The 25,117-nt window shown below is 42.9% G+C and overlaps 1 protein-coding gene across 1 annotated transcript; it reads right to left on the bottom strand.

Moving 5' to 3' along the window:
* Positions 1–13,082: 13,082 nt before the first annotated feature.
* LOC122032443 (transcription factor bHLH30-like) lies at positions 13,083–14,322 on the bottom strand. The gene is made up of 2 exons (XM_042591732.1): positions 13,848–14,322; positions 13,083–13,774 (listed from the first exon to the last, which is right to left on the bottom strand). Exons 1-2 carry the CDS (start codon positions 14,055–14,057, stop codon positions 13,322–13,324), a joined length of 663 nt encoding a protein of 220 aa, XP_042447666.1. The 5' UTR covers positions 14,058–14,322; the 3' UTR covers positions 13,083–13,321.
* Between the last annotated feature and the right edge of the window lie 10,795 nt (positions 14,323–25,117).

Raw genomic sequence — 25,117 nt, 5'->3', positions numbered from 1 at the left:
AAGGTCTCAAGTCAACCATATAGGAAAAATTTGAATTATTGACTTCCATGGTTGACTTGCCATAAAATCCTCTTAACCCTTGAGGATTGATTTTGGCACCCAATAGAAATTCTTTCTAATTGGGTTGACCAAGTACTCTTTGGGGATCCATTTCCTATCTATGGTCTTTGTCTTGGATTACCCCCTAGAAAGTAGACAATGATAGGTCTTTTCATTATTTTGTTCATTGTATCCTATCCCATTTTTCTTAAAACTTGCCCTTTGGCTCCCAAAGATCATATTTAGAGTTTTTGAGCCAATTTCAAATTTTCTAAGGGCTATGGTGAGGTATTCTACTTTTTCCCTTAATTTCTTATTTTCCTCTTCTAAACATGAATCATTTGAACTTGTAGAGGAAGCATGCAAATCATCATCCCTAATAGGCAAGGATTCTAATTTTTCTTTAAGCATGCAAATGTCATTTTTCAAAGATTTGTTCTTTCTTTTTGCCTTAAACAAATCATCATTTGTGCTTGAAATAATTTTAATTAAAATATGGGGAGGAAGATTATGTACCTCACTTACCGAGAAGTCCGAATCCGAAGTTTGACCTCCCCCTTCACTTGAGCTCCCCTCTTCATCTTCACTTGAGCTCCTTCCTTCTTCTTGCTCGGATGAGGTGGAGGCTACATCATCAATCCCCATGAGAGCAAAATTGACTATGTGATGCTCTTCTTCCTCTGATGAAGATGAAGGATCATCCCATGTTGCTTTTAGGTTTTGAGCCTTCTTCCCCTTTTCTTTTGTCTTCTCCTTCTTCTTCTTCTTCCCTTCCTTCTTTTTCAAGAGAGGACAATCATCTCTTATGTGTCCTTCTCCTTGGCAATTGTAGCAAATTATCTTCCTTGTCCTACTTTTGCTTCTTGAGCTTTTCCTAGCATGAGATTTGTTAGATGAAAAATTTCTAAAAGCTCTTCTCATTTTCCTTACCATATACGCCTCTTGGTCACTATCCATTGAGGCACTTGACTCCTTGGAATCGGAAGATGATGGAGATGGAGCTTTCTTCTTCCCCTTTCCCTTGTTTGCCACAAGGGCTACTCCTCTTGATCTATTTGCTTCTCCCTCTAATCCTTCAACCCTTGTTTCGTGAAGCTCCATGGTTGAGAAGAATTCATCTAGAGAGCTCTTCTCTAGATCCTTTGAAATGTAGAATGAATCTACAATGGAGCTCCATGTCGAGGATCTTGGGAAAGCATTGATAGCTTTCATTATGATGTCCCGGTTGGAGAGTTTCTCACCTACACTTGTTAGTCCACTTAAGATTTCTTTAAATTTAGCATGAAGTGTTGATACCTTATCTCCCTTCTCAAGCTTTACATTGTTGAGTTGAGTTCGGAGGAGATCTCTTCTTGCCAATTTAGCCTCCGATGTGCCTTCATGAAGCTCCACTAGCTTCTCCCACAACTCCTTGGCACTTGAGTAGGTTCCAACTCTTGTTACTTCTTGTTGGGGAAGAACATGTAGTAGATGATGGATGGCTCTCGAATTTGCTAGATGTTCTTCCCTTTGTTTCTTGCTCCACCTTGTTTTCTCAAGTATCTTGTTGTCTTGATCCCTAGGTACTTCGAAACCAATTTCCATGATTAGCATAATATCAAAATCGGTTTCGAAGAATACCTCCATTTTCTTCTTCCACAAAGAGAAGTCTCCTTCGAATTTGGGTGGATGAATGTTTGAGCCGGCCATTTGATGATTTCATTCTTCTTAGCGATTAGTCCGTTGAAGAGCAACCTCGCTCTGATACCAATTGTTGGAGGATCGGTGGCCGGCTTGAAGGGGGGTTGGATAGCTAGGCCACCCCCAAATCGATTTCTTCTCTACAATACGTTAGTTTGCGCAAGCGGAAATATAGAAACTAAAACAATGAAACACAAACGAGAATACAAACGCTAACATGCTCGATGTAACGTGGTTCGGAGATTGCTTGTTCCTACTCCACGACGTGTCCTTGAGGTGGACGAGCCCTTGATCCTTTGGTGGATCAGTCCCCGGCAATCTCCGGCTAAAGCTTCTCCTTCTCGGTGGAGCAAACCTCTCACAAAGTTCTCTTCCTCTTTACAAGATGAAACTTTGGGCTAGAAGGAAGAGAGTTGGCTTAGAAGCTTTGGGCAAGATTCAGAAGGTTTACAATGAGTATCAGTAACCTACTCAATGCCCCAAAGCTCCCCTTAAATAAGAGGAGAGAGTTGATCACAAATCAACTCAAACCCCGACACCAGTCGACTGATCCAAGCACCAGTCGACTGGTGTGCCGTTGGACTCAGCCAACGGCTCTTTGCAGAACCCCAAATTCTGCCAACGGCTATGTACCAGTCGACTGGTCTCAAGACCAGTCGACTGATGCTCGTAGCGACAAGCACAGAACCATTCTGTGCATTCTGTGAATTGGGATCAGTCGACTGGTCCCATTACCAGTCGACTGGTCCCAGTACATTCACTCCTCTCATCCTTTCCGGAGTCGCCTTTGAAGTCCTCTTCCTCGGCCTTCGTCCCTCAGATGCACCTGAGCCCGCGGCTCCTCTCCGTGCCATCCTTCACGCTGCCTTGAAGTCCACTTCCTTCGGCTCCACTCCATTGCTCCTCGTCCGGCGGTCCCTCGGATGTCTTCCACACCATCCTTCACCGACTCAAGGATCCGAGCCCTTGGATGAGTTTCCCATACTTGGCCGCACAAAGTTCTCATGTGTTCCACCAAGTCCTGCAAGACTCAAACACATATCAAATACATATGAAAGCCTAACTTAAACTCTTTGACACACACATCAAAACCTACGTCGATTGCACCAACACTGTAGACTTGGAAAACGTGCATTTTCCAAGTCTGGCATTATAGGACAGTACAGGGAGGTTCGTTGGAAGGACGGGAGAGCACTTGGTGAGTTACCACGGGCATCTCCATGACAGGTTGATGCTGCTCCTGTTGCTGCTCCTACTCCTGCTGCTGCTGAGTATGGAGAGGCAGATCCTGATCTGCGCTGGCAGATCGCTGAGCTGGAGAGCTGCATCGATCAGCACGATGAGCTGCTGGCTGCTGAGCTCCATGGGCTACGCGTTCGGATTGACCAGCGTTACGATGATCTACGCAGTCAGCATTTGGCGACGCAGCAAGTGCTTCTGGGATAGATGGCCAGCTACCCACCTCCGCAGTATTTCTCGTGCTATCCACCCTCGAGCAGTGGCGTGCCGCCTCAGGGACTCATTCCTCCAGCTGATGATGATGATGCTCCTCATATTGAGGATGTTGATTGATACACCTTGTTTTATGTTGGTCATTTTGATTGCCTATGTTTCGAATACTGTTTGATAGATACATGTGTCTGACCTGGATATTAGCTGTTTTCATATATTTATGCTACTAGTTTTTCTATTACTTGCTTCTCTTTATGTTTCAGTTCTTATTGCCTATTTATATGCTTTTCATATGTCATATCTTGATTGTCTCTTATTTATTGTCTGATAGTACACTTAGAGGGAATTCTATGTGAATTAAGAAAGAGACAGTCTGAGTTAAGGGGGAGTCCTTTAAGTCTTATTGTCTAACTCGCACCTTTTCGGTGTTTGACAAAGGGGGAAAAGATAACTAAGTTTAGAGATGAATGAAGTTTTGATTTTAGGGGAGAGGATAACCTTGAGGATTATTGACTTCCTTACATAGTGTTGTATCCGTTTAGGGGGAGGATCCTGATTCCCCTAAAATTATGGAAAATGAGCATTTCTGATCTAAACTTAAATCGTGTTGTCAAACAACAAAAAGGGGGAGATTGTTGATACAGTCTGACCTGGCTGTTATTTTAATGTTGACACTGATTTAAGTTTGTATCAGATATTAATTAAACTCAGATTGATTACTGATCAAGGTTGATCAGGTGGAAGGGAAAAGTCCAAGTATGGAAACTTGGCACGCGGAGTCAGAGAGGGCTTGGTAGCTCGTTCTCTGGACTAGGTCAGAGAGGGCTCGGTAGCTCGTTCTCTGGACCGGACGGAGTCGGAGAGGGCTCGGCAGCTCGTTCTCTGGACTAGGTCAGAGAGGGCTCGGTAGCTCGTTCTCTGGACCGGACGAAGTCGGAGAGGGCTCGGCAGCTCGTTCTCCGGACTAGGTCAGAGAGGGCTCGGTAGCTCGTTCTCTGGACCGGACGGAGTCGGAGAGGGCTTGGTAGCTCGTTCTCTGGACTAGGTCAGAGAGGGCTCGGTAGCTCGTTCTCTGGACCGGACGGAGTCGGAGAGGGCTCGGCAGCTCGTTCTTCGAACTAGGTCAGAGAGGGCTCGGTAGCTCATTCTCTGGACCGGATGTGGAAGTCGGAGAGTGCTCGGTAGCTCGTTCTCCGGACTAGGTCAGAGAGGGCTAGGTAGCTCGTTCTCTAGACCATGAAGGCTTTAGGGTTTAGGGCTGGGAAGCTCTAAACCTACATAGGCATTGGATTGGTCTGTTGACCGATCCAGTGATACTATGGTTATCGGATGGATCACCAGATCAATCAGTAACCAATCAGTAACTCTCTGTAAGAATTACTAATCGGTCTGTAGACCGATCAGGAGGCAACGGAGTTCGGGAGAAAGGATAGGGGGATCGGTCTGTGGACCGATCCACCTATAGCCTGATCAGCCCACAGACCGATCAGGGCTCTCCTGGACCGATCAGGCTATGGCCTGATCGGTCCAAAAAGGCTGTGGATTGGTCTGCTGACCGATCCACAATCATATTTCTCTACAACTTCTGACTCGTCTGATTTAACCATCTGCTGTGAGCTTTTTAATTTGCAGGTTGCAGGTATCATGCCAATGCTTAAATTCAAATTAAACTCCATCAGGAGAATAAGACAAAGTGTTCTTTCTACAGTGTTTCACTGCAAATGGTGCAATTTGAGCATCAACGTTTACTGGTTGCGATCTGGCTGCGATCAGTTGGCAGTCAGCTTGACTACTGCTTGTTGGTTCGAGCTCAGAGACACCTGCGAAGAACATGAGTTCTATTGGTGTGAGTTCAGAGAATCAGATGAGAAGGAAGAGTGATTGGCGATGCCTTAGCTTGCAGCAGCGATTCGGTGCAGGTTGACAGCGATTCAGTATAGGCTGAACACAGTGGAAAAGCAGAGGCATAAGAAGAAGGATGAAGAGATAAAACGGTCGGTCGATCAAGCAAGTCCTAAGGTTTTTTTTTTGAGCTCTTGGCTGAGAAGCTGTTTTCCTTCTTGCGCTCTACTTTTACTGTCGTATTTGTGTGGCTGTGAGCGTATTCTTCATTCTTTCTAGCCACTGATCATTGTAAGTCTTGTGCTTCATTTACATATCTCTGGAGACTTTGTGGAGAGGTTACTCCACCGAGAAGGAGGAAATCTTTAGCCGGAATCTATCCGGGGTGTGATCTACCGAAAGATCAAGGAGTCGTCCACCTTACGGACACGCCGAGGAGTAGGGGCAAGTTATCCCCAAACCTCGTACATACTGGTGTTAGTGGTGCTTGTCTTTCTTTTTCTTGTTTTATGTTTTCGTTTGCATATTTTCGCTACGCTAACGATTTGTAGGAAGAAATTCCTTAAGCTTTTAGAGGAGGCTATTCACTCCCCCCCCCCCCTCTCTAGCCATCCGAAGATCCTAACACCCAGCTCAAATTGTTTGGGGTAGTAGAAGTAATGGAAGACCCGAGGGGTCAGCGGGATTTTGTGTACTTTGAATAACACGACTGCCCCACATAACAAGCGGAAGGAATTGGGGACAAGCTGGGCGAGCGGGATGCGAAAAAAGTTACAAGCTTCAGTTATGAATGGATGAAGGGGAAACCGGAAGCCGACCATGAACTGGTCCCGAAAGAAGCAAATGGTGCCGATCGGCGGGTCATGTGGCCGATCGGGCGGGCCGACCAGGACAAGCTCGTGGTCGGACGGGAGGTCAAAGGCGTTTATGAGATGTGCTACGTCGCTCGCATCAAACCTGGTCTCCATGGTGGTATACCAGGGAATAGGGGTGAGGTCGATCGGCTGGGAAGAACTGGCCATGGGTGGAAAACGAAGAAACAGAGGAGTTCGTTCAGAGGATCGTCGGAAAAATGGTGAAAATTCACCAGGAAAGATAGCGGGACGCCGGAAAACGCTAGAGGACGAGAAAGGCAGATGATGGACCAGGAATTAGAGCTTACAGGGAAAGGAAAAGCCGCTGGAAGAAGCCGGAAGTCACCGAAGCGCTGGGAGCAGGCAACGTCGCCGGAGCAAACGGTCGAAAGGCAGAAGGAGAGTGCAGAGGAAGAAGTGATGACGTTGAGGCTTTATAAAGATGGGCGTGACCGATCGGGGCCGTTCGATCTAGGGCGTAGGAATCGGGGCGTACATCCGGCCTTTGAATTCGAACCGTGAAACATCACATCAGCAGCTGTCACCTAGGACGTGCGGCGACTGCGCCAACGACACGTGGCGTCGTCCCACAGGTTAGCATTTAATGGGCGCGTGCTCAGCCTTAATGGAACAGATTAGCATGTATCACGAGGAGATTTGGACAGTGTCAGCATTAGCTGACCGGGCTGCGCCCCTCCGACGGAGGTAAGGAAAAGTATCCAAAATAGCCAAATGCAGAGGCATGAATCGCCAACCGGAGGAGAAAGATCAGTCCTATGGAGACCGAGCAGGGGTCCCACTCATTCAATAGGCTGACTTGCTAACCACTTGCTAGACTATTTATCCAGTCAGTCGGACTTTCAACCTCCTTCGACTAGACTTGAAGGGAAGGCATGTGATCCGGTGGTAAGAGGAGGGGGCCTGCCTGGCAGAAGGTCAAAGTGGTCAACACCTGACAGACGTTCGACCAGGACCGGGGGGGGGGGGGGGGTACCTTCCTGATCAGCAGAAGGATTAGCCGACCCGACATCTCGACAGCTCGGCCTGGCACCGAGTTTCTGACACTCATAAGGTAAAGTAAGAAGAAACAGAGGCCGAGTGGCCATCCCGCTCAGCCAACAGTAGCCACGACATTTGGCCGAGCGGGCATCGACCTGAAGGCCGTCAGCCGACGGGCCTCCGCTCGACCCGAGAAAGGCGCTAGCCGAGTGGTCCCTCCGCTTGGCCCGAGAAAAGCGCTAGTCGAGCGGTTCCTCCGCTCAACTTGGTAAAAGACAGAGGGAGCAGGTGTCGAGATCTTCCTAGGAACCAGTGTCACCGACAAGAGGCATGGCCAACGGCCTGGTCGAACAGAGAATCGTACGGTGGAAACTTCCACTGTCGTATCAGGGATATGCTCGTACTATTGAGGTATGGTGTCAGGCACGCTTTCCTGACACACCCATTTCAGGTATGCTTCGAGGGGCGTGCACATCTCGGGGAGTGTGCACGCGTCTTTGGGGAGCCCTATATAAGGACCCTCGAGCTTCGACGGAGGTATGTTTACATCTCTATTGTAGCTACAATTCTCGCTTCTGCTATACTTCTTTCTTTCTTGTTGCCCGAAGTTTGACTTGTGTTGGTTTGCCCTAGGAAGATCGTACCGGTTCCACTGTACAAAAATTTTGTACAAGTGTCAAACCTTTCCTAACAACCTATTGTGTTCTTTAGAAATTAAATTCGGAATTGCAAATGGAACTTAACATTATTGATTCCAAATTTAACTTATCTGTTCTTAGTGGTTTAGACTTGGATCACAAACGATACTTAACATTATAGATCCAAATCCACCTAGGTTACAAATTTAATTAAATATTTATTTCGGAAATCAGCTCCCAGGTCAAACATGGCGAGGCACTTGGCCTTCTTGGGTATGGGAACATCCACCACTACCTTGACAAAACCTCTTAACGAAATTCAATATTTAATTTCCTTATATAACGTTAGGTTTAACCAAAAGGAACAATCGAATCACAAGAATAACAAATAAAATAAAAGAAACACAACTTCGAATTACAAATCCAAAAATCTAGAATCTCTAGCCTCTTGTGTTTGGAATTCATACAAAGAAAAACTAGTATGATGCAGAAAATAATTATTAGTTATACCTTTCTTTGTAAGCAATAACCTCTTGATCTTCTACCGTATTCCTCTTCTTATCTCGGACATTGTGTGAGCAACGATCTACTGAAATGAGAACCACCAACACCTTCCTTCTTGCAAGAGTCGGCCACCAACCTTCAAGCTCCAAGGGATGCAAGAGCAAAGCCTCCTTTCTCTCCTTCTTCTCCTAGCTAGAACCGGCCACCAAGGACTCCTCTAGTGTTGATGCCGCCGGCCACCAAGGAGGAAGAGAAAAGGAGAAGAGCAAGGAACTAGAGCCAGCCACCACAAGGAAGAGAGGAGAGGAAAATATAATAGTGTTGTGTAAGGTGAGGCACTTCTACCCCCTCTTTTATATTCCTTGGTCTTATCAAATAAGGAAATTTAATTATAATTAAAATTCCCTTAATATCCTAGCCATTGGTTAATAAAGAAAATTTAATTAAACTTTCCTTTTAACCCTCATCATGGTCGGCCACATCACAAGCTCCAAATAAGGCAAGTTTTAAAAACAAAATTAAAACTTCCTTATTTGTTTACGGAAATTTTTAAAATAAAAATTTCTCTAATAATTTTTTTCTTCATGGTTAGTTATAAAAGGTAATTTTATAAATTAAAATCTCTCTATTAAAACATGTGGATGATTTCCAAAAAGAAAAGTTTTCTCTAAAATTAAAATATTCCTTTCAATCTACAAATAAGGAAAGATATCAAATCTTTTCTTAATCTTTTGTAGAAACTTATAAAAGAAAATATTTAATTTTAAAACTCTCTTTTTAAATCATGAACATGATTACAAAAAAGGAAATTTTTATCAAAAATTAAAATCTTCCTTTTAACTACAAATAAGGAAAGATACTAAATCTTTCACTTAATCTTTTATAGAAAGTTATAAAAGGAAAGATTTAAATTTTAAACTCTCTCTTTTAAAATCATGATATCCACATAAGAAAAGATTTTAAAATAATTTTTTTTAAAATTTTATTAGGGTCGGCCACAACAAGCTTGGGCTTCAAGCTATAGCCGACCCCCCCTTCACTTGGCTCATTCCTTGGCTTGGCCGACCCAAGCTTGGACTCCAAGCTTGCTTGGTCGGCCACCTAAGGGTGAGTAGGAAGTGGGTATGTGGTGAGTATAATTCTCTATATACAAGAGGCTACGATAGGGACCGAGAGGAGGAATTGGTTTTGGTCTCCCGATAAAATTAAGCTTCCCGTGTTCGCCCCAAACACCCAACTTAATTTCATCAATAATAGTTCATACCACTAAAGAATTATTATTGAACTACTATACCAATCTCAAATTACATTTTGGACTCCTTCTTATTATGAGTGTGTTAGTCTCCCTGTATTTAAGATGTCGAATGTCCACTAATTAAATGAGTTACTGACAACTCTCTTTAATTAATATCTTAGTCTAAGAATAGTACCACTCAACCTTATTGTCATGTCGGACTAAGTCCACCTGCAGGATTTAACATGACAATCCTTATGAGCTCCTCTTGGGGACATTATCAACCTAGATTAGTAGGACACAGTTTCCTTCTATAATCAACAACACACACTATAAGTAATATCATTTCCCAACTTATCGACCCTATTGATTTATCGAACTAAATTACACCCTTTAATAAGTCAAAGAAATAAATACTAGATATATGTGCTTGCTATTATATCAGGATTAAGAGCACACACTTCCATAATACCAAAATCTTGTTCTTTTATGTAGTCAGTACAAAAAGAACTTACCTTAAATGCTCCTGCTCAATACACTCAGAGTGTACTAGTGTAATTTTATAGTTAAGATAAATTAATATCAAACTACACTACGACTATTCTAATGGTTTGTTCTTTTCCATCTTAGTCGTGAGCTACTGTTTATAATTTATAAGGAATTGATAACATGATCTTCTGTGTGTGACATCACACACCATGTTATCTACAATATAAATTAATTGAACAACTACACTTAGTTTATAAATGTAGACATTTGACCAATGTGATTCATATTTCTAAATAAATGTTTATACAAAAGCTAGACTTTTAGTATACACTCTAACAACTTGAGCGTCGGAGGGCCATTACCGGGAACCCCTCCTCGGCTCGGCACTATGTTTGTAGGTCCGCGGCGGTGAGGGATCTAAGTCTCTGGAGTCTTTGACCAGTCAACAGAAGCGTCATGTCCCCAGCGTCCATCGACTCAACACTCGGACAAGATCAGCTAGTAACTTCCAAAGGAGAGTTTTGTGTTGGATCAATCCCAATGGTCCATGCGACCATGTGTTTCGGTATTTAGGCAAAGGGTTTAAGCTAGGATTACCCTCGTTATTTGATATGTGTATGTGAGTGTGCAGGTTTGCAGGATACACATATGACTTAGCTTGATGGCTTCGGTTTCGGTGAAGGATAGAGCATCCGAGAGAATGTGGACAAGGCACCAAGGACAAGGGCCGAGGGAAGCAATTTTGAGGCATACGCGCATCCGAGAGACGAGAGGCAAAGGAAGTAGGCTTGAAGGCAAGAGGTCAAGGCTGCAAAGAAGTGTCAAGTGAGTCATGAGGGTATGAGTGCATGAGAGATTGTACTCAGGAGAAAATCTGGGGGGGGTACTGTAGCAGTTAACGTGGTACTGTAGCAGTTAACGACACTATAACAGTTATTGTAGTAGTCGGTTGGTGAATTGTAGCAGTCACTGGTGTACTATAGCATTCAGCTAGTGCACTATAGCAGTCGACTGGTAGAGAGCCGTTGGGCTGACACTAGTCGACTGGTGCAAGGACCAGTCGACTGATAACAGTAAAACAGCAGGGTTATTTTCTTCCCAGCTCTATAAGAAGAAGCTTGGGATGGTCAGCCAAGGTGACGAAATGAGATTTGGTTAAAGCCTAATTAGTAGTCACTAAGTGCTCAAGGTCCTCTTATGTTCAAGTTTTCTTGGTGAGTGTTGTGGTGAGGTTTCTCCACCCATAAGGAGGTTTGAGCTAGTTGGAGTTTCCGGGGACTAATCCACTGACGGATTGAGGGATCGTCCACCTTATGGATAGTCGTGTAGTAGGAGTAAGTTATCTCTGAATCATGTTACATTGACGTGTTAGCGGTTTGCATTTGCTTTCTTAGTCTTAGTCTTAGTATTTATATTGTTTGTATTATTCCGCTGTGCAATTAACAAATACCTAGGAAGCAAACGATTTGGGGGCACACCTATTCAACCCCCTTCTAGTTGGCCACAGGAACCCCCAACAACTTGTATTCAAGGAGTTTTCTTGAGGAGCTCGACGTGGATACGAATATAGGCAAGGTTCAACAACGTAAGGTACACCTAGCATAAATTTACTTTCCATAAAAAATTTAATTATGTGATCATGTTTGACATGTTGTATCCTTGTATGTGTATGGTGCATGTGATGTAATAATTTAAGAATTATTATTATTTTATTTTTCACTGCGTATGTTTACGAAACGTGTTTTAGCACACACCACATCGGGCATATCCAAACACATCATGCCTCAAGCTTCTGCGACAAACTTTGTTTTCATCGTAGAGTTTGTAAATATTGTAATGAATTTCAAATTTCGACGCTAATTGACAACAAAATCTACGACGAAATATTATTTGTTGTTATTTAACGATGATTTTATTTCGTTGTCAATTAACGACGAATTTTAATTTTGTCGCTAAATATATTACAGATTTAGGACGAATATTTTTTATTCCAAAATTTCATCCCTAAATTAAAGTTTTTTTTTATAGTGCGCTATACTGTAGTTCCAAGGGAAAAAATAAAAAATCCTTGCATTGCTCATGTCTCTAGTCAAATAAACACTCTTCAAGTTAATTATTACTTAAATAGAAAACATTCTATTTGTTTAAACAATGCATCTACTCCTGTAGCACGCTTGGGTTCCCCCCCCCCCCCCCCCCTTTATTTGTTTATCACTCGTCAAAAGCTCATTGTTCCACGGTGGACAACAACCTCTCTAATTCTAGTTGTTGAAGAAAAGGAGCAGATAAAAAAAAAAGATCGTATGGCAATAAGACAATGAAGGAATCCTAGCAAGAGAATATAAGACAACACCAAACACATGAAAAAAATAAGAAGAGACAATGATGAATTAACGTGATTCAACGGTTTAATACTCCATGAAAATAGTTGGAACTTTATTAAAAAAAATTTACACTTACATCAGTTTACAATAATCCTATATATATAGTACTTAAACCCTTACATAATATTTCAGATCAAAAATACCAACCCCCCTCGTTTTCTAGGATTTTCATAGCGTCCCGAACGAGACACGACCGGACCATGCTTGGTCGTGTCACTCATCTAGATCCGAACATGGCCAGGTCATGTCTAGTGGGCATACCTGTGCCTAGCTATGCCGCACCTCCAAAACCGAGCACAACTATGCTGTGTCTGGCGGGCACGCTTGTGCCTAAGCGTGTCGAGCCGTGCCCGATGGGCACGCTTGTGCCTGGGCATGCTGCGCCTCTAGAACTAGGCACGACTCCGACCGTGCCAAACCATGCCCCTTTTTTCCTCTTTTCACGATGTCCTTCATATCAACCTCCGCTCATATATGATCCACTGTCAACACTCATGTAAAGATTTAAAATTATTATTATAATTCTATAGATTTAAATCTATCTAACAAATTTATCTAAAAGTGTTCATAATCTTCTGTCTCTGACAACGCGGGCTTTAAAAACATAGACCTTAAAACTAAACAAAACATGCTAAACTCTAAACCATAAATGCCCTTATAAACAAGTAAAACCCTAAACCAAAAAACCCTCGTACTAACCTTTGATAGATTATTCATGTAGTCAAGTGTTTTAATTTCCTTGTGATTGTATAAATTAAAATCATTTAGAGACTAAGAGAACTTAATGGCGGAAACAATGAAGTGAAGTGCATGTGTGATTTTTGAGAGACAAGATTCGAATAACGAGTTAGGTCAAAAGACGTTGATCAAGTTTTTTTAGGCGAGTTAGGTCAACGAGTTACGTGTATTTTGGTTCACAAGAATCTACAAATTTCTTCCCTTGGTTAAGTGGAAGGGTCTTGTCTCATTAATTAAATAATATTTCAAGTAATTTGCAAATTTACATGGTTAAATTATAAAAATGATTTACTCAAAATTATCTGGATTACTTTCCCTAAAGAATTCGATAAACTTCCGGACCAAACTTTTTTTCATCAGAAAAATATCTAATATTTCCAGTCCAAGCCCAGTTGAATCTAGATAATTAGCACTAATAGAAGGTTAATTACATATTTATACCTACTTCGAAATTGATTAGCTGATTAATTATGTCGCGCCGAACCGAGTCGACTTGCGAGCCCGCTTGCTGAAGTTTTCGACCGGACCGGTCTGGTTCCTGAGCAGCACAGCCCAGAGCGCCGCCTGCAGCGCCGAACGGCCGTCTCCTGCTTCCATCGTCACCGCCGTGGCCGCCGCGTCGCCGACGTCCAGCTCCAGCAGGCTCCGTGTCCGCCCCCCGACAGTAACCATCTCCGCCCGCATCGCCCTCGCTCGGACCGACTGGACCGCCCGGCTCAGCTCGCTCATCAGACCGGGCCGGTCTGCGCAGCACACCCACGCCCGCACCACCCTCCCCTGCCCTCCTCCCGCCTCCGCCTCCTCCACCCCGACTTCGTCTCCTTCCCCGGGCACCGCCACCTCCACCTCCACCTCCTCCACCCTCTTCCGCAGTTCCCGCACTCGCTTCACCACCTCCCCGAGCAACGCCGCCTTATCCAACTGCAAAATCAACACAAACTAATCAAACACCGATCATCGATCGATTCTCTTCCACCAAGCCCAGCTAGCGTACTCTGGCGGCGCAAGGGAGCAGGCCGCGGAGGGTGGCGAGGTGGCCGTTGATCCTCTGCCTCCTCCTCCTCTCTGCCTCACTGTGACTCCGCACCGCTCTTGCCTCCGCGGCAGCCGTTTTCGAGCTCATCAGCAGCGCCGCCGTGCTCGAGCAATCCCCGCCGAACTCAACTCCCATCGGCTCGCCGCCGATCCCCGCCGGCAGCATCATGCAGCACGTACGTAAATACTTCAATCGACAATATCGGAAAACGGATACAAAAGGAAGGAGGAGAGCATTGAAGAAGGCATTAAAGGAGAAATTAAAGATCAAAGATTTGTCTGGATCTTCAGAGGGGTTTGAGGGTTTAAATACGCGAACCAACTGCACGACGCCGGCGGAGGTGATCGGAGCGGTCGGGGCCGTGTCGGGTGAGGGGAGGACACGTACGGCAAGAGAGTGCCAGCAGCCACGACTTTGGAGGTCACGGCCCGGTTCAAAAAGGGCCGAACAAACGTGCTCGGCGGTCGGCTCGGAGTTTTATAATCGTGCCGCGCTTTGTTCGGAATCGCATGGTCTTTTTGACCGATCCCGCCGTTGGCGGGGTCCACGAGTCAAAATTGTACGGCGCGGGTTGTCGTTAGATTGATACGTTGTCTTGTGCTGTGTGGACGTCGAGTACTTCAAGGTGAGGAATGGACGTTGGGTGTCAGTGTTGTCGTCGACTGCGTCCGACGTCACAGAGGGCGGTTTGGTTTGAACGACGTAGCTTTATTTTTGTTCCTGAAAGGGAATGCATCGCTGAATGCGTGCATGGGGAGTGGCAGTGGGAGAAGGGTTGCCAAAATTACTTAGTTACTGGTAGTCTTATCACTCACGTAGGGAGGGATCATGGTTAAATCTAGGATTCTAAACTAATCCAACGATCTAAATTTTATAATATTCAATTTTATTTAATTCAGTATTTTATTCGACTATAATAAATTTTAGTATTATCTGTTCCACATATCTATTTTTCATAATTCTTAAACTACATATATATAGCGCACTCCCATTACATCATTCCTCCTTTTCCAAATTTCTGCTTTACTCGTTTGAAAATTTACGATTTTTAATTTATACTATCGAATTAAGATCTTTTGAGGGCATGAATAATACATTAATTTGATCTTTTGAGAGCATGAATAATACATTAAAGATATTGTAGCATATATTAATTTTGATCATTGGTTTGACCTAGAATTTATGGGAAATCTGAAAGTCAAAACCGGATAGTTTAGAGATTGTCAAAGTTATATTTTATACTATTTATCTATTTCTCTAACTCTATTTTTCATGAAACCAATATTTAAGTTAAAGTTTATAGAGCCTTTATCGGTCAACCGAACCTCCAGATTGGTAGATCGAACCCCAGAGATCATATCAGCTTCTAGATAAGTTTCAACCAAGGGATCGGTCGACCGAATCTCGGGTTCAGTCAATCAAACAATGGATAGACACAGACTCAATCAGACTAGGTTGATTGGGCCAGATAAGCCAGTAAGGAAAGCGAGATCAGTTGACCGAATGACAGGATTGGTCGATCGAACGAAGACTCATGCGAAGCGGCAACATCTAGATGGAAAGCCGGGCAGGTTCAGCATGATCGATCGACCGAACAGCTGGATCAGTCGATCGATCAGCTTCAAGTCAAATCTGATCCCAAGATTAGTGGATTTGAATCAGATTCGACTCTACTATAAAAATGAGCCTCGACCAGCACTTCGAATCACCAAAATTGAACAACTTCTACTCTCTTGTGCACTGCTCCGAGATGATTCGACGATGTCCAAACGTTGCTCCTACAATTGATAAACAACTGCCAATCCTTTGTTGTCGATAAACTTTGTTGTTAATTTCAATACTTATAATTGTTATCTCTGTAAAGATTTCTCGAGCTTATAGTGACTTCCCAATAAAAGCGATCAAGGATCATGGACCTTAGAGTAGGGGTCGTCACAGGCTCGGAACCAAATAAATCCTACTTATGTTTTCGATTGTGTTTTGTATTTTCTACTGTGTTTTACTCTGTGATTTGCAAAAAATAAATGTGACAACTATGAGTGTTATTCACCACCCCCTTCTAGCACACATCGATCCTACAAGTTTGTTACCTTTTCTTCGAGATTCGAGAGTTCGATAATGAGTTCTTTGATTATTGAGTGGAGGTGTGTGACGGTTCTGCCTTCTTTTAACTGGAGGTTCCTGATCTGGTTCTAGAGCAGATCTCGTCTCGCTAGTTTTGCCTCCGATGTCTCTTCATATAGTTCCAGGAATTTATCCCAGAGCTCTTTAGTTGACTCGTAGGCTCTGATCCGGTTGACCTCTTGTAGCGGTAACACGCTTAGCAGATGAAATTCTAGCTTACTATTTGCCACAAAGTCAACTTGCTCCTTGTTCATCCAATAATGTTCTTCTTTGTCCTTTAGTGCTACAAAATCATACTTCATTATAATTAATAATTCAAAATCTATTTTGAAAAATACCTCCATCTTATTTTTCCAATTTATGAATTCTCCCTCGAACATAAGTCGATAGATGCTCGATCCGACCATCATCTTGTTTGCTTCAATCGGCGGTAGTCCTTCTGAGGCGTCGTTACTCTGATACCACTTGTTGGCCCCTTACAGCCTGTAAGAGGGGAATGAATTGCCTAAACATAAAATTGTAAACCTTTCTCGACTTTTCAAGCTAATTTAATAAACACCTGCATAAATAGAATTAAGAAGCTAATTAAAAAGGAAAAAGTAAATGTTTTACTTGGTTTACAATCAGAAGATTACTAATCCAAGACGTTGAAAACTCACTAAAGTCTCCTTCAAGAGGAGAAGCCTCTTACAGAAGTTAAAGTACTGAATTACAAAACTAAACTGAAAGTAGATCATTTACAAATGTTGTCTTTAGCTACTGGGATCAGGGTTGTATTAATAACCCTAATCGGAGCGCTTGGAAGGGTTCCAAGCTCCTGGACTTGGATAGAACTTTATTCACGTCGCACCAGATCACAACAGGTGGCGTCTCGATAAACTTTCTTGTTTGGGGGCTTGGATCCACTCCGGACGTCCAGACCCTATTAAACCTGATCTGCAGTCGAGGGTGCCCTTGGGGGCACCCTTGGCACCCAAAGTGGTCTGAGCACCTAGACTAGCTTCGAGCGCCCAGACTTCGGGCGCCTAGAATTGTTCCAAGTGCTCAAACCATAGTCAACAACAAGTTGACGTTTTGTCCGACTTCCGCTCTGACTCCGCTCACTTGGGTGATTTTGGCCATCCAGAATAGAGCTCACCCGAACTCATTTTCTAATCTTCTCGAGCAACCTTCCGCTCAGGTTTCTTGTCCCTCGGAACCACCACACTCTTTCTTCTCGTTTGCCAACGTACTCTTCCACAACACCTTATCCCTCAAATACACCGAGCCCGTCGACTCTCACCCGTGTCATCCTTCTCGCTAGCTGTGTCTTTCGCTTAATGTCCTATGCTCCTAAGTTCCTACACACTCAAACACAATATATCAAAGCATAACAGGACCTAACTTGACTTAGTTGATCACATCAAAACTATTATGGGGTACTTACAATTTTATATCACTTTAGAGTTTGAATTGGTTTTAATTGGTTTAGTATCAGGTATTTCTTATATTGTCACTAGGGGATACCACCCAATTTGATGAACAAGTATACCCCTGGAACATGATAATTTTATTGGTATCATAAACAAGTTTGAGATCGAATATTTGGTTTTGTATTTTTGAGATTTCTATCTAGTTTTAATTTATGGTTTTTCTTATTTGGGATGCAAGGCAAGCCGAAAGACATCTCTGAGCTATAGGAAAGTATGGTATACCTTTAATGATTATCTTACCTTTTGTATTCACTACTTGGTGTAGTTTATTATTAGACAAGTTAAATATTGTAGGAAGTAAGGTAAGGTTGTTTAGACTCTCTCCAATTTAGTTGATTGTGTAGTTGTTTCTATACCTGCCTATTAGATATGCATTGACTCAATTCTAGCATGATGACACTTAGTGAGTAAGCCTTATTTATAGGTGAGTTCGACCATCGACACGACCAGTTGATAGTTAGAACCCAAACCTGATGCAAGGAATGTGGAGTTTTCTATGGCACCAATTGATACCGAGTTGGAAAGTAGGGATTGGGCTCATCAATAACCTATTGGAGAGTAAGTAGCATAGTCTCAAGAAACACCCACAACAATACCCGCCCTTGCCACTACCAATTGAATAATGGACAAGGAACGTATTCTAATACTATCATAATTAATAAAGGATCGATGCATCATATTCAATGGGGATTTGATCATGGACTACTCATACCTAGTTAGATAACCACAAGGTATATTCGGATAGACGACCTACAATGATGTGAAGTGGGGCCAACTACTTAACACTTACAAAATCTAGCTATTATATGGTGGAAATTATAGAAGACTATTTTCGAGGAACAACACACAAGGCTAACACGACAAGGCTAAGGAAACAAAGGCGGATGCTATTGAAGCACGAGTTGCCATGTTGGAGCAAGCCATCTCTAAAGTACAGTCTACCATAGTGATGAGCTAGAGACGGGGTGTGTTGAATTAGATGTTGCCACTGAGAAGGTCATCTATGATTACAAGATTACCATGTGAGCTACAAGTTGTTACTCAGGAATTCATCAAACTTAGGGTGTTTGAGAAGTGGGAGTTATGATGATTATAGGTAGAAATGGAAGCACGGACACATGAAAAGAGTTATAAACACATGTGAAACTAGTTCGGGGTGCTCAAGTGTGGGCAACAACTTTAGCCCCAATGCTAATAATAGGTTCTTGTACAACTTTGAGAGGATTTTTGACTTTAAAGTCATAAAAGATTATGCTTTAAGGATCAATGGAGCATCCATCTATTTATAATGTGTTACACAACAATGGTGGCATCATAAATTTGGCGACGAGAGTAAGGGTCTTCACTTAATAGACACTTAGGAGTACTTCAAGAAGGATCTTAACAAATAGTTTTGTCCAACCAACACTTAGGAGGAGGCACATGGTTGTTTATGAAGATCGAAGTAATCTGGCAATAGTAGTGACTATGTCAATGAGTTCTCTTTGTTGTTATTAGAGATTGATGACATTTCCTATAAAGGTTCTCTCTTGACGTCTACTTTATGGGCGAATTGAATGATTTGATGTATGTTAAGTTAGAGAGACGAGGTGTGGAAGATCTAGAAGCTTCTATCACTAAGTCTAATTCATTTATCTATTATTGTTTACAATCAAAAGAAAAGAAGACCAATTATGACAAAGATAGGGAAGACCTTGCCAACTCCAAGGAGCTAGTGCAAAGTGTTGGACCGCGATGGTCGGCTAGAAGGGGAGTTGAATAGCCCTGCAAAAATAAAAGAACAATCCTTCTCGACTTTCAAATAGGCACTTGCATAATAATTAAATAGAAAGAAACTAAAGAAAGAGACACAAGATGTTTACTTGGTTACAACCGCGGAGGTTGTTAATCTAAGGAGAATAAAGTGTAGTAGATATCTCCTTTCAGGCGGAGAAACTTCTTACAGCATTTAAGCACAAAGAATAAAGAAGCTAAACTATAAAGAAAGCATACAAGTGTTGTAATCAAGATTGCTTGTCTTATTTCTAGCTTCTAGACCAAGGCTATATTTATAGCTTTGGTCGGGAGGCCCCGAAGAGGTTCCGGGCGCCCTGGGGGGATAAAATTTTATCCCCAACGTAACGAATCGCGCTTGACATGATCTAGTCAAAAAATCGACTCCGAGCGCCCGGACGGTCCGAGTGCTCGGACGGTCCGGGCGCCTGGACGGTCCGGGCACCCAGAATGGATCCGGGCGCCCGGACCACTAAGTCAACCCAGTTGACTTTCTGGTCCGGGCCTTATGCTCCGGTGCTGCTTGCCTCAGTCTGGGTCTTCCGCTCCGGCTCCGCTTGCTTGGATGATCTCTGCCATCCGGAATAGGGCTCACCCGAACCCAACTTCCGGTCTTCTTGAGCAAGCTTCCGCTCTGGCTTCTCGTCCCTCGGAATCATCTCTTGTTTCCTTCTCGTCCACCAATGTACTCATACGCAGCTCTTCATCCCTCAGACACACCGACCCCGTCGGCTCTCTCCCGTGCCGACCTTCCCGCTAGCTGCGTCTCTTGCTCCCCAAGCAATCTTCTGCTCCGGCTTCTCGTCCCTCGGAACCAGCGCACGGTTCCTTCTCGTCCGCCGGGGTACTCTTCCACGGCACCTCGTCCCTTGGATGTACCAAGCCTGTCGACTCTCTCCTCGTGTCGTCATTCTCGCTAGCTATGTCTTCCGCTCGACTTCCTGTGCTCCTAAGTTCCTGCACACTTAGACATAGTGTCAAAACACACAGGACCTAACTTAACTTGTTGATCACATCAAAACAACATTGGGGTTCCAAAAATCTTCTCCTTTTTGATGTGAGCAACCCAAGTTAAGGTAGGGTACATAGACATAAAAAATAAACTAACTAATTTTGCAATAAAGTACAAAAAGATAGAAAATTTTGGTCAACCTCCCCCTAGACTTATACTTTTCCTTCTCCCCCTTTGATCACATAAAAATTGGGGTTCAAAGAAAAACTCTAAGGGTTTAAACTTAGAAAACTTTTGAAAAGAATTTCAAACATTTGCAATAATTTTCAACAAGGTTTCTAAGTTTCTTAAAAAAAATTCTAAGTTAAGCAAATTCTAAAATAAATTGAGTAACTCTTTAAAGCATTATTCAATTTCAAATTAATATTTTTTTAGTTTAGTCCATTAAACTTTTTATTTCCGTACTTGGCTTCCAGGTAGTGGCGAGGCACTAGACCTTCTTGGTTATTGGAGCAGCAACCACTTTCTTAGATAAAGCCGCATAAAGAAATTAAAGGTTCAATTTTCTCACTAAAAGTGCTCAATCTAAGTTTTTAATTCAGATTAAATTCTCTAGTATTGTGATATTTAAATTTTCATTTTAGTTTATTATAATTTCTCAAATCTAAAGCAGAAAATTTTGAACATGCAACAAATTTTATAATCTGCATTTGTTTCTTTAACATGTCATTTTCTATTTTTGGTTTGTCTAAGCCCTTTAATTGACAAGCTATTGCTAGAGATTCTTTTAATTCACTATTTGGTGTTTTATTTTTAATTTCTAACACATAAAGATGTTTTGATAATATAATTTCTGATTTGCAAAAATCTTTTGACAATTTATTTTCTAGTTCGAAAATTTTTTTGATAATGCCTTGATTGAATTAATCAACTGGTCAGGAGGTGGAGGTCATACCTAACTTACCTTTTCGGCAGTTGATTCTCCTCCTGTTGATTTGCTTTCTTCCGAAAACTCTCCCCCTTCATCGATGCTCATCTGGGATGAGCTTTCTGTATCTTCGGGATGGAATTCGACTGTTAGGGTTGTCCCGGTAGTTTCCTTGTTCTCGGACTGTTCTGACAATGACTTGGCGTCCATCGAGGAGTTGGATTCGACTTCAGCTGGTTCTTCATAGATCTTCAAGAACTTTTCCCAAATTTCTTTTGCGCTTTTGTATTTTCCGATTTTGTAGAGATCCTTGGTAGGTAGTACGCTCAAAAGACTGGACTCGGCCTTACCATTTGCCATTATCTCGTTACGTTGCTCGTCAGTTCACTGATGCTCCTCAAGTTCTTCTCCTTCTTTGCTTTTGGGTACTTCAAAACCATATTTCATTATTAATAACCTATTAAAGTTAGTTTTAAAATAAACCTACATTCGTCGCTTCCAAAAAGTGAACTCCCCCTCGAAAGTTGGTGGGTAGATGTTAACTCCAGCCATCTCGTTGCTTCAGTCGGCGGTTAGTCCTTCTGAGTCGTCCTCCGCTTTGATACTACCTGTTGGACCGCGGCGACCGACTAGAAGGGGGGTTGAATAGCCCTACAAAAATAAAAGAACAACCCTTCTCAACTTTCAAATAGGCACTTGCATAATAATTAAACAAAAAGAAACTAAAGAAAGAGGCACAAGATGTTTACTTGGTTACAACCGCGGAGGTTGTTAATTCAAGGAGAATAAAACACAGTAGATATCTCCTTTCAGGCGAAGAAGCCTCTTACAGCATTTAAGCACAAAGAATAAAAAAGCTAAACTACAAAGAAAGCATACAAGTGTTGTAATCAAGATTGCTTGTCTTATTTTTAGCTTCTGGACCAAGGTTGTATTTATAGCCTTGGTCGGGGCACCCCGAAGGGGTTCTAGGCGCCCTGGGGGGGGGGATAAAACTTTATCCCCAACGCAATGGATCGCGCTTGACACGATCTGGTCAAAAAGCTAACTCAGGGCGCCAGGACGGTCCGGGCGCCTGGAATGGATCCGGGCCTTCTGCTCCGGTGTTGCTTGCCTCGGTCCAGGTCTTCCGCTCCAGCTCCACTTGCTTGGGTGATCTCTGCCATCTGGAATAGGGCTCACCCGAATCCAACTTCCGGTCTTCTCGAGCAGGATTCCGCTCCGGCTTCTCGTCCCTCGAAATTGTCGCTTGTTTCCTTCTCGTCCACCAGCGTACTCATCCGCAACTCTTCATCCCTCGGACGCACCGAGCCCGTCGGCTCTCTCCCGTGCCGACCTTCTCGCTAGCTGCGTCTGTTGCTCCCCGAGCAATCTTCCGCTCCGGCTTCTCGTCCCTCGGAACCAGCACACACTTGCTTCTCGTCCACCGAGGTACTCTTCCGCGGCACCTCGTCCCTCGGACGCATCAAGCCCGTCGGCTCTCGAGCAATCTTCCGCTCCGGCTTCTCGTCCCTCGGAACCAGCGCACACTTGCTTCTCGTCCACCGAGGTACTCTTCCGCGGCACCTCGTCCCTCGGACGCATCAAGCCCGTCGGCTCTCTCCCCGTGCCGTCCTTCTCACTAGCCATGTCTTCCGCTCAACTTCCTGTTCTCCTAAGTTCCTACACACTTAGACACAGGGTCAAAACACATAGGACCTAACTTAACTTGTTGATCACACCAAAACAACCTTGGGGTTCCAACACAAAGGTCATGCAAATGGTGCTTGAAGCATCCAATTTTGTAATGCTTCAATAGCTTTTGAAGAAGCTTCCACCAAGGTGTGAGGTAGATCACTAGATTGAGCTGGAGCCTCTTAAGTTAGCTGAGTAACTAATAAACTCCATGATTAGCTAGACTCAGTTTATATCTAATTAATTTTGAGAGAAGAAGGATGACTTTCTCTGCAGGTGCATCGATTATTGAACACTTAAGATCACTATCAAGAGATAGTACCCACCCCATCCATATGATGATTGAACTTTTTGGTGGTGCATGGAGCACCAAACGATTGAACCTGAGTTTTGATTATGCCAAAGGTTTTAAAAGTTAAGATATCTTGTAATCTAACAAGTGTGACTAAGTTTGTAGGAAAGTCCTAAGTGTACTTAGACAAAAATCTTAGTGGATTCTATGCAAGTGGAAAACCTTAGGGGGGAGATAACCCTAGGTCCTAGGGGGAGGTAACCCTAGGTTATGGAAAGTCCTAGCTGCGGTTAGGCAACAAAGTTCTGGTCTGAGGGACTAGACAGAGTCTTGGCAGATCGAGAATGTCAGGCAAAATCTTAGAGTCGAGGACTCTAGGTGAAAATCCTGGGGGTCGCGGACACCAAGTGAAAGATTGGATGGGTTAGGGATCGGACGTCCAGTGGAAAAGTCCTGAAGTCTCGAATGTAGAGCAAAAGTCCAGACGATTTAGAGAACCAATTTGGCAAAAGGTAAACTCTCCTAAGAGGAGTAAGTGAGGACGTATTCCCCGAAAAGGGAACAGTAGCCATCGGTCTGACTTAGGGTTTCAGTGAAACTCAAAGTTATGACCAGACAGTCCGAAAGTTGTCAAAACTTATATTTACATGTTATTATTCTAATTTTGTTTTGCAAATAACTAACATTTTACAGGTTGAAGTTTGCAACCTTGATCGATTGATCGAACCTCCGGATCTGTCAACTGAACCCCAGAGATCATATTAGTTTGCAACTAAGTTTCGACCAAGGATCGATCGACCGAACATTGGGTTCAGTTGATCAATCAGTGGATAAGAAGCGAGTTGATCAGGCCAGGTTGATCGGACCAGATAAGTTGAGGAGCAAGACAGATCGATCGACCAAACTATGAGATCAGTCAACCGAACAAAGACTCTCCGAAGAGGTAGAATCTGGATGGGAAGACTGACCAATTCAGGCAAGATCGGTCATCCGATCTGGGGGATCAGTCAATCGATTAAAGTTGAGTCAAATCTGATCATAAGATTAGTGAATCTCGATATGGCTCAACTTAGCTATAAAAGAGATATTGGCCCAGCACTTCAGAACAACGAATTCCAAGCATCTTTAGCTTCTATGCACTACTCCAAAAAGATCTCTACGACACTATTACTCTACTCCGACGACAACTACACAAAAGATTCATCTTTCTAAGTCGTTGATATTATTTTTGTTAAGTTACTTAAATTCAAAGTGTAATCATTCTTGTAACATTCCAAATCTATAGTGGTTGCCCAACAAAAACGATCAACAATCGTGGGCCTTAGAGTAAGAGTCATCACAAACTCCGAACCAAGTAAATCCTACTTGTGTTTGCGATTGTATTTTCTATTTTCCGCTACATTTCATTCTGTGCTTTGCGAAAAACAGGAAATAGCCACGAGTGTTATTCCCCCCCCCCCCCCCCCCCCCCTTCTAGCATGTCTCGATCCTACAATTGGTATTAGAGAGAGACCACTCTGAATTGGTGAAACCACCAATCGAGCAGGGAGTTCCTTTTTGAAAAAAAAAAAATTGTATATCGTTTTTGTTTATAAACAATATACCATTTTTGAAAAAACGTCTTTCATTTTTTTCCCTCCAAATTTGTTTAAAAAAATCACTTTCATTTTTTTACCATTAATTAGAGTTAATAAAATATCACATTTAACAAAATTTGTCAAAATATTTTTTATTATTTTATTATTTTTTTTCAAAATTAGTGAAATACCCTTATTTTATTTTTTCCCAACACTATTAATCCAAGACCAAGTCTTCGGATATTTTATCATTTATTTTTGTGTTTGCTAGATTCTTTAATGGATCATCAAAAAGATTACAATACCACACACCTGCCCCTCTTCTGCAGCGAGGATTTCGGGTATTGGAAAGATCAGATGGAGTGTCAACTAAAGACCTAAGTGGAGACATAGATCATAATCTAGACTGAATTTGTACTCCCCACCGAAGACAATG

The sequence above is a fragment of the Zingiber officinale genome, chromosome 11A (assembly GCF_018446385.1).
Source record: "Zingiber officinale cultivar Zhangliang chromosome 11A, Zo_v1.1, whole genome shotgun sequence".
Taxonomy (NCBI): Eukaryota; Viridiplantae; Streptophyta; class Magnoliopsida; order Zingiberales; family Zingiberaceae; genus Zingiber; species Zingiber officinale.
The sequence above is the reverse complement of the archived record's forward strand: the minus strand, read 5'-3'. Positions and strand labels throughout refer to the sequence as shown.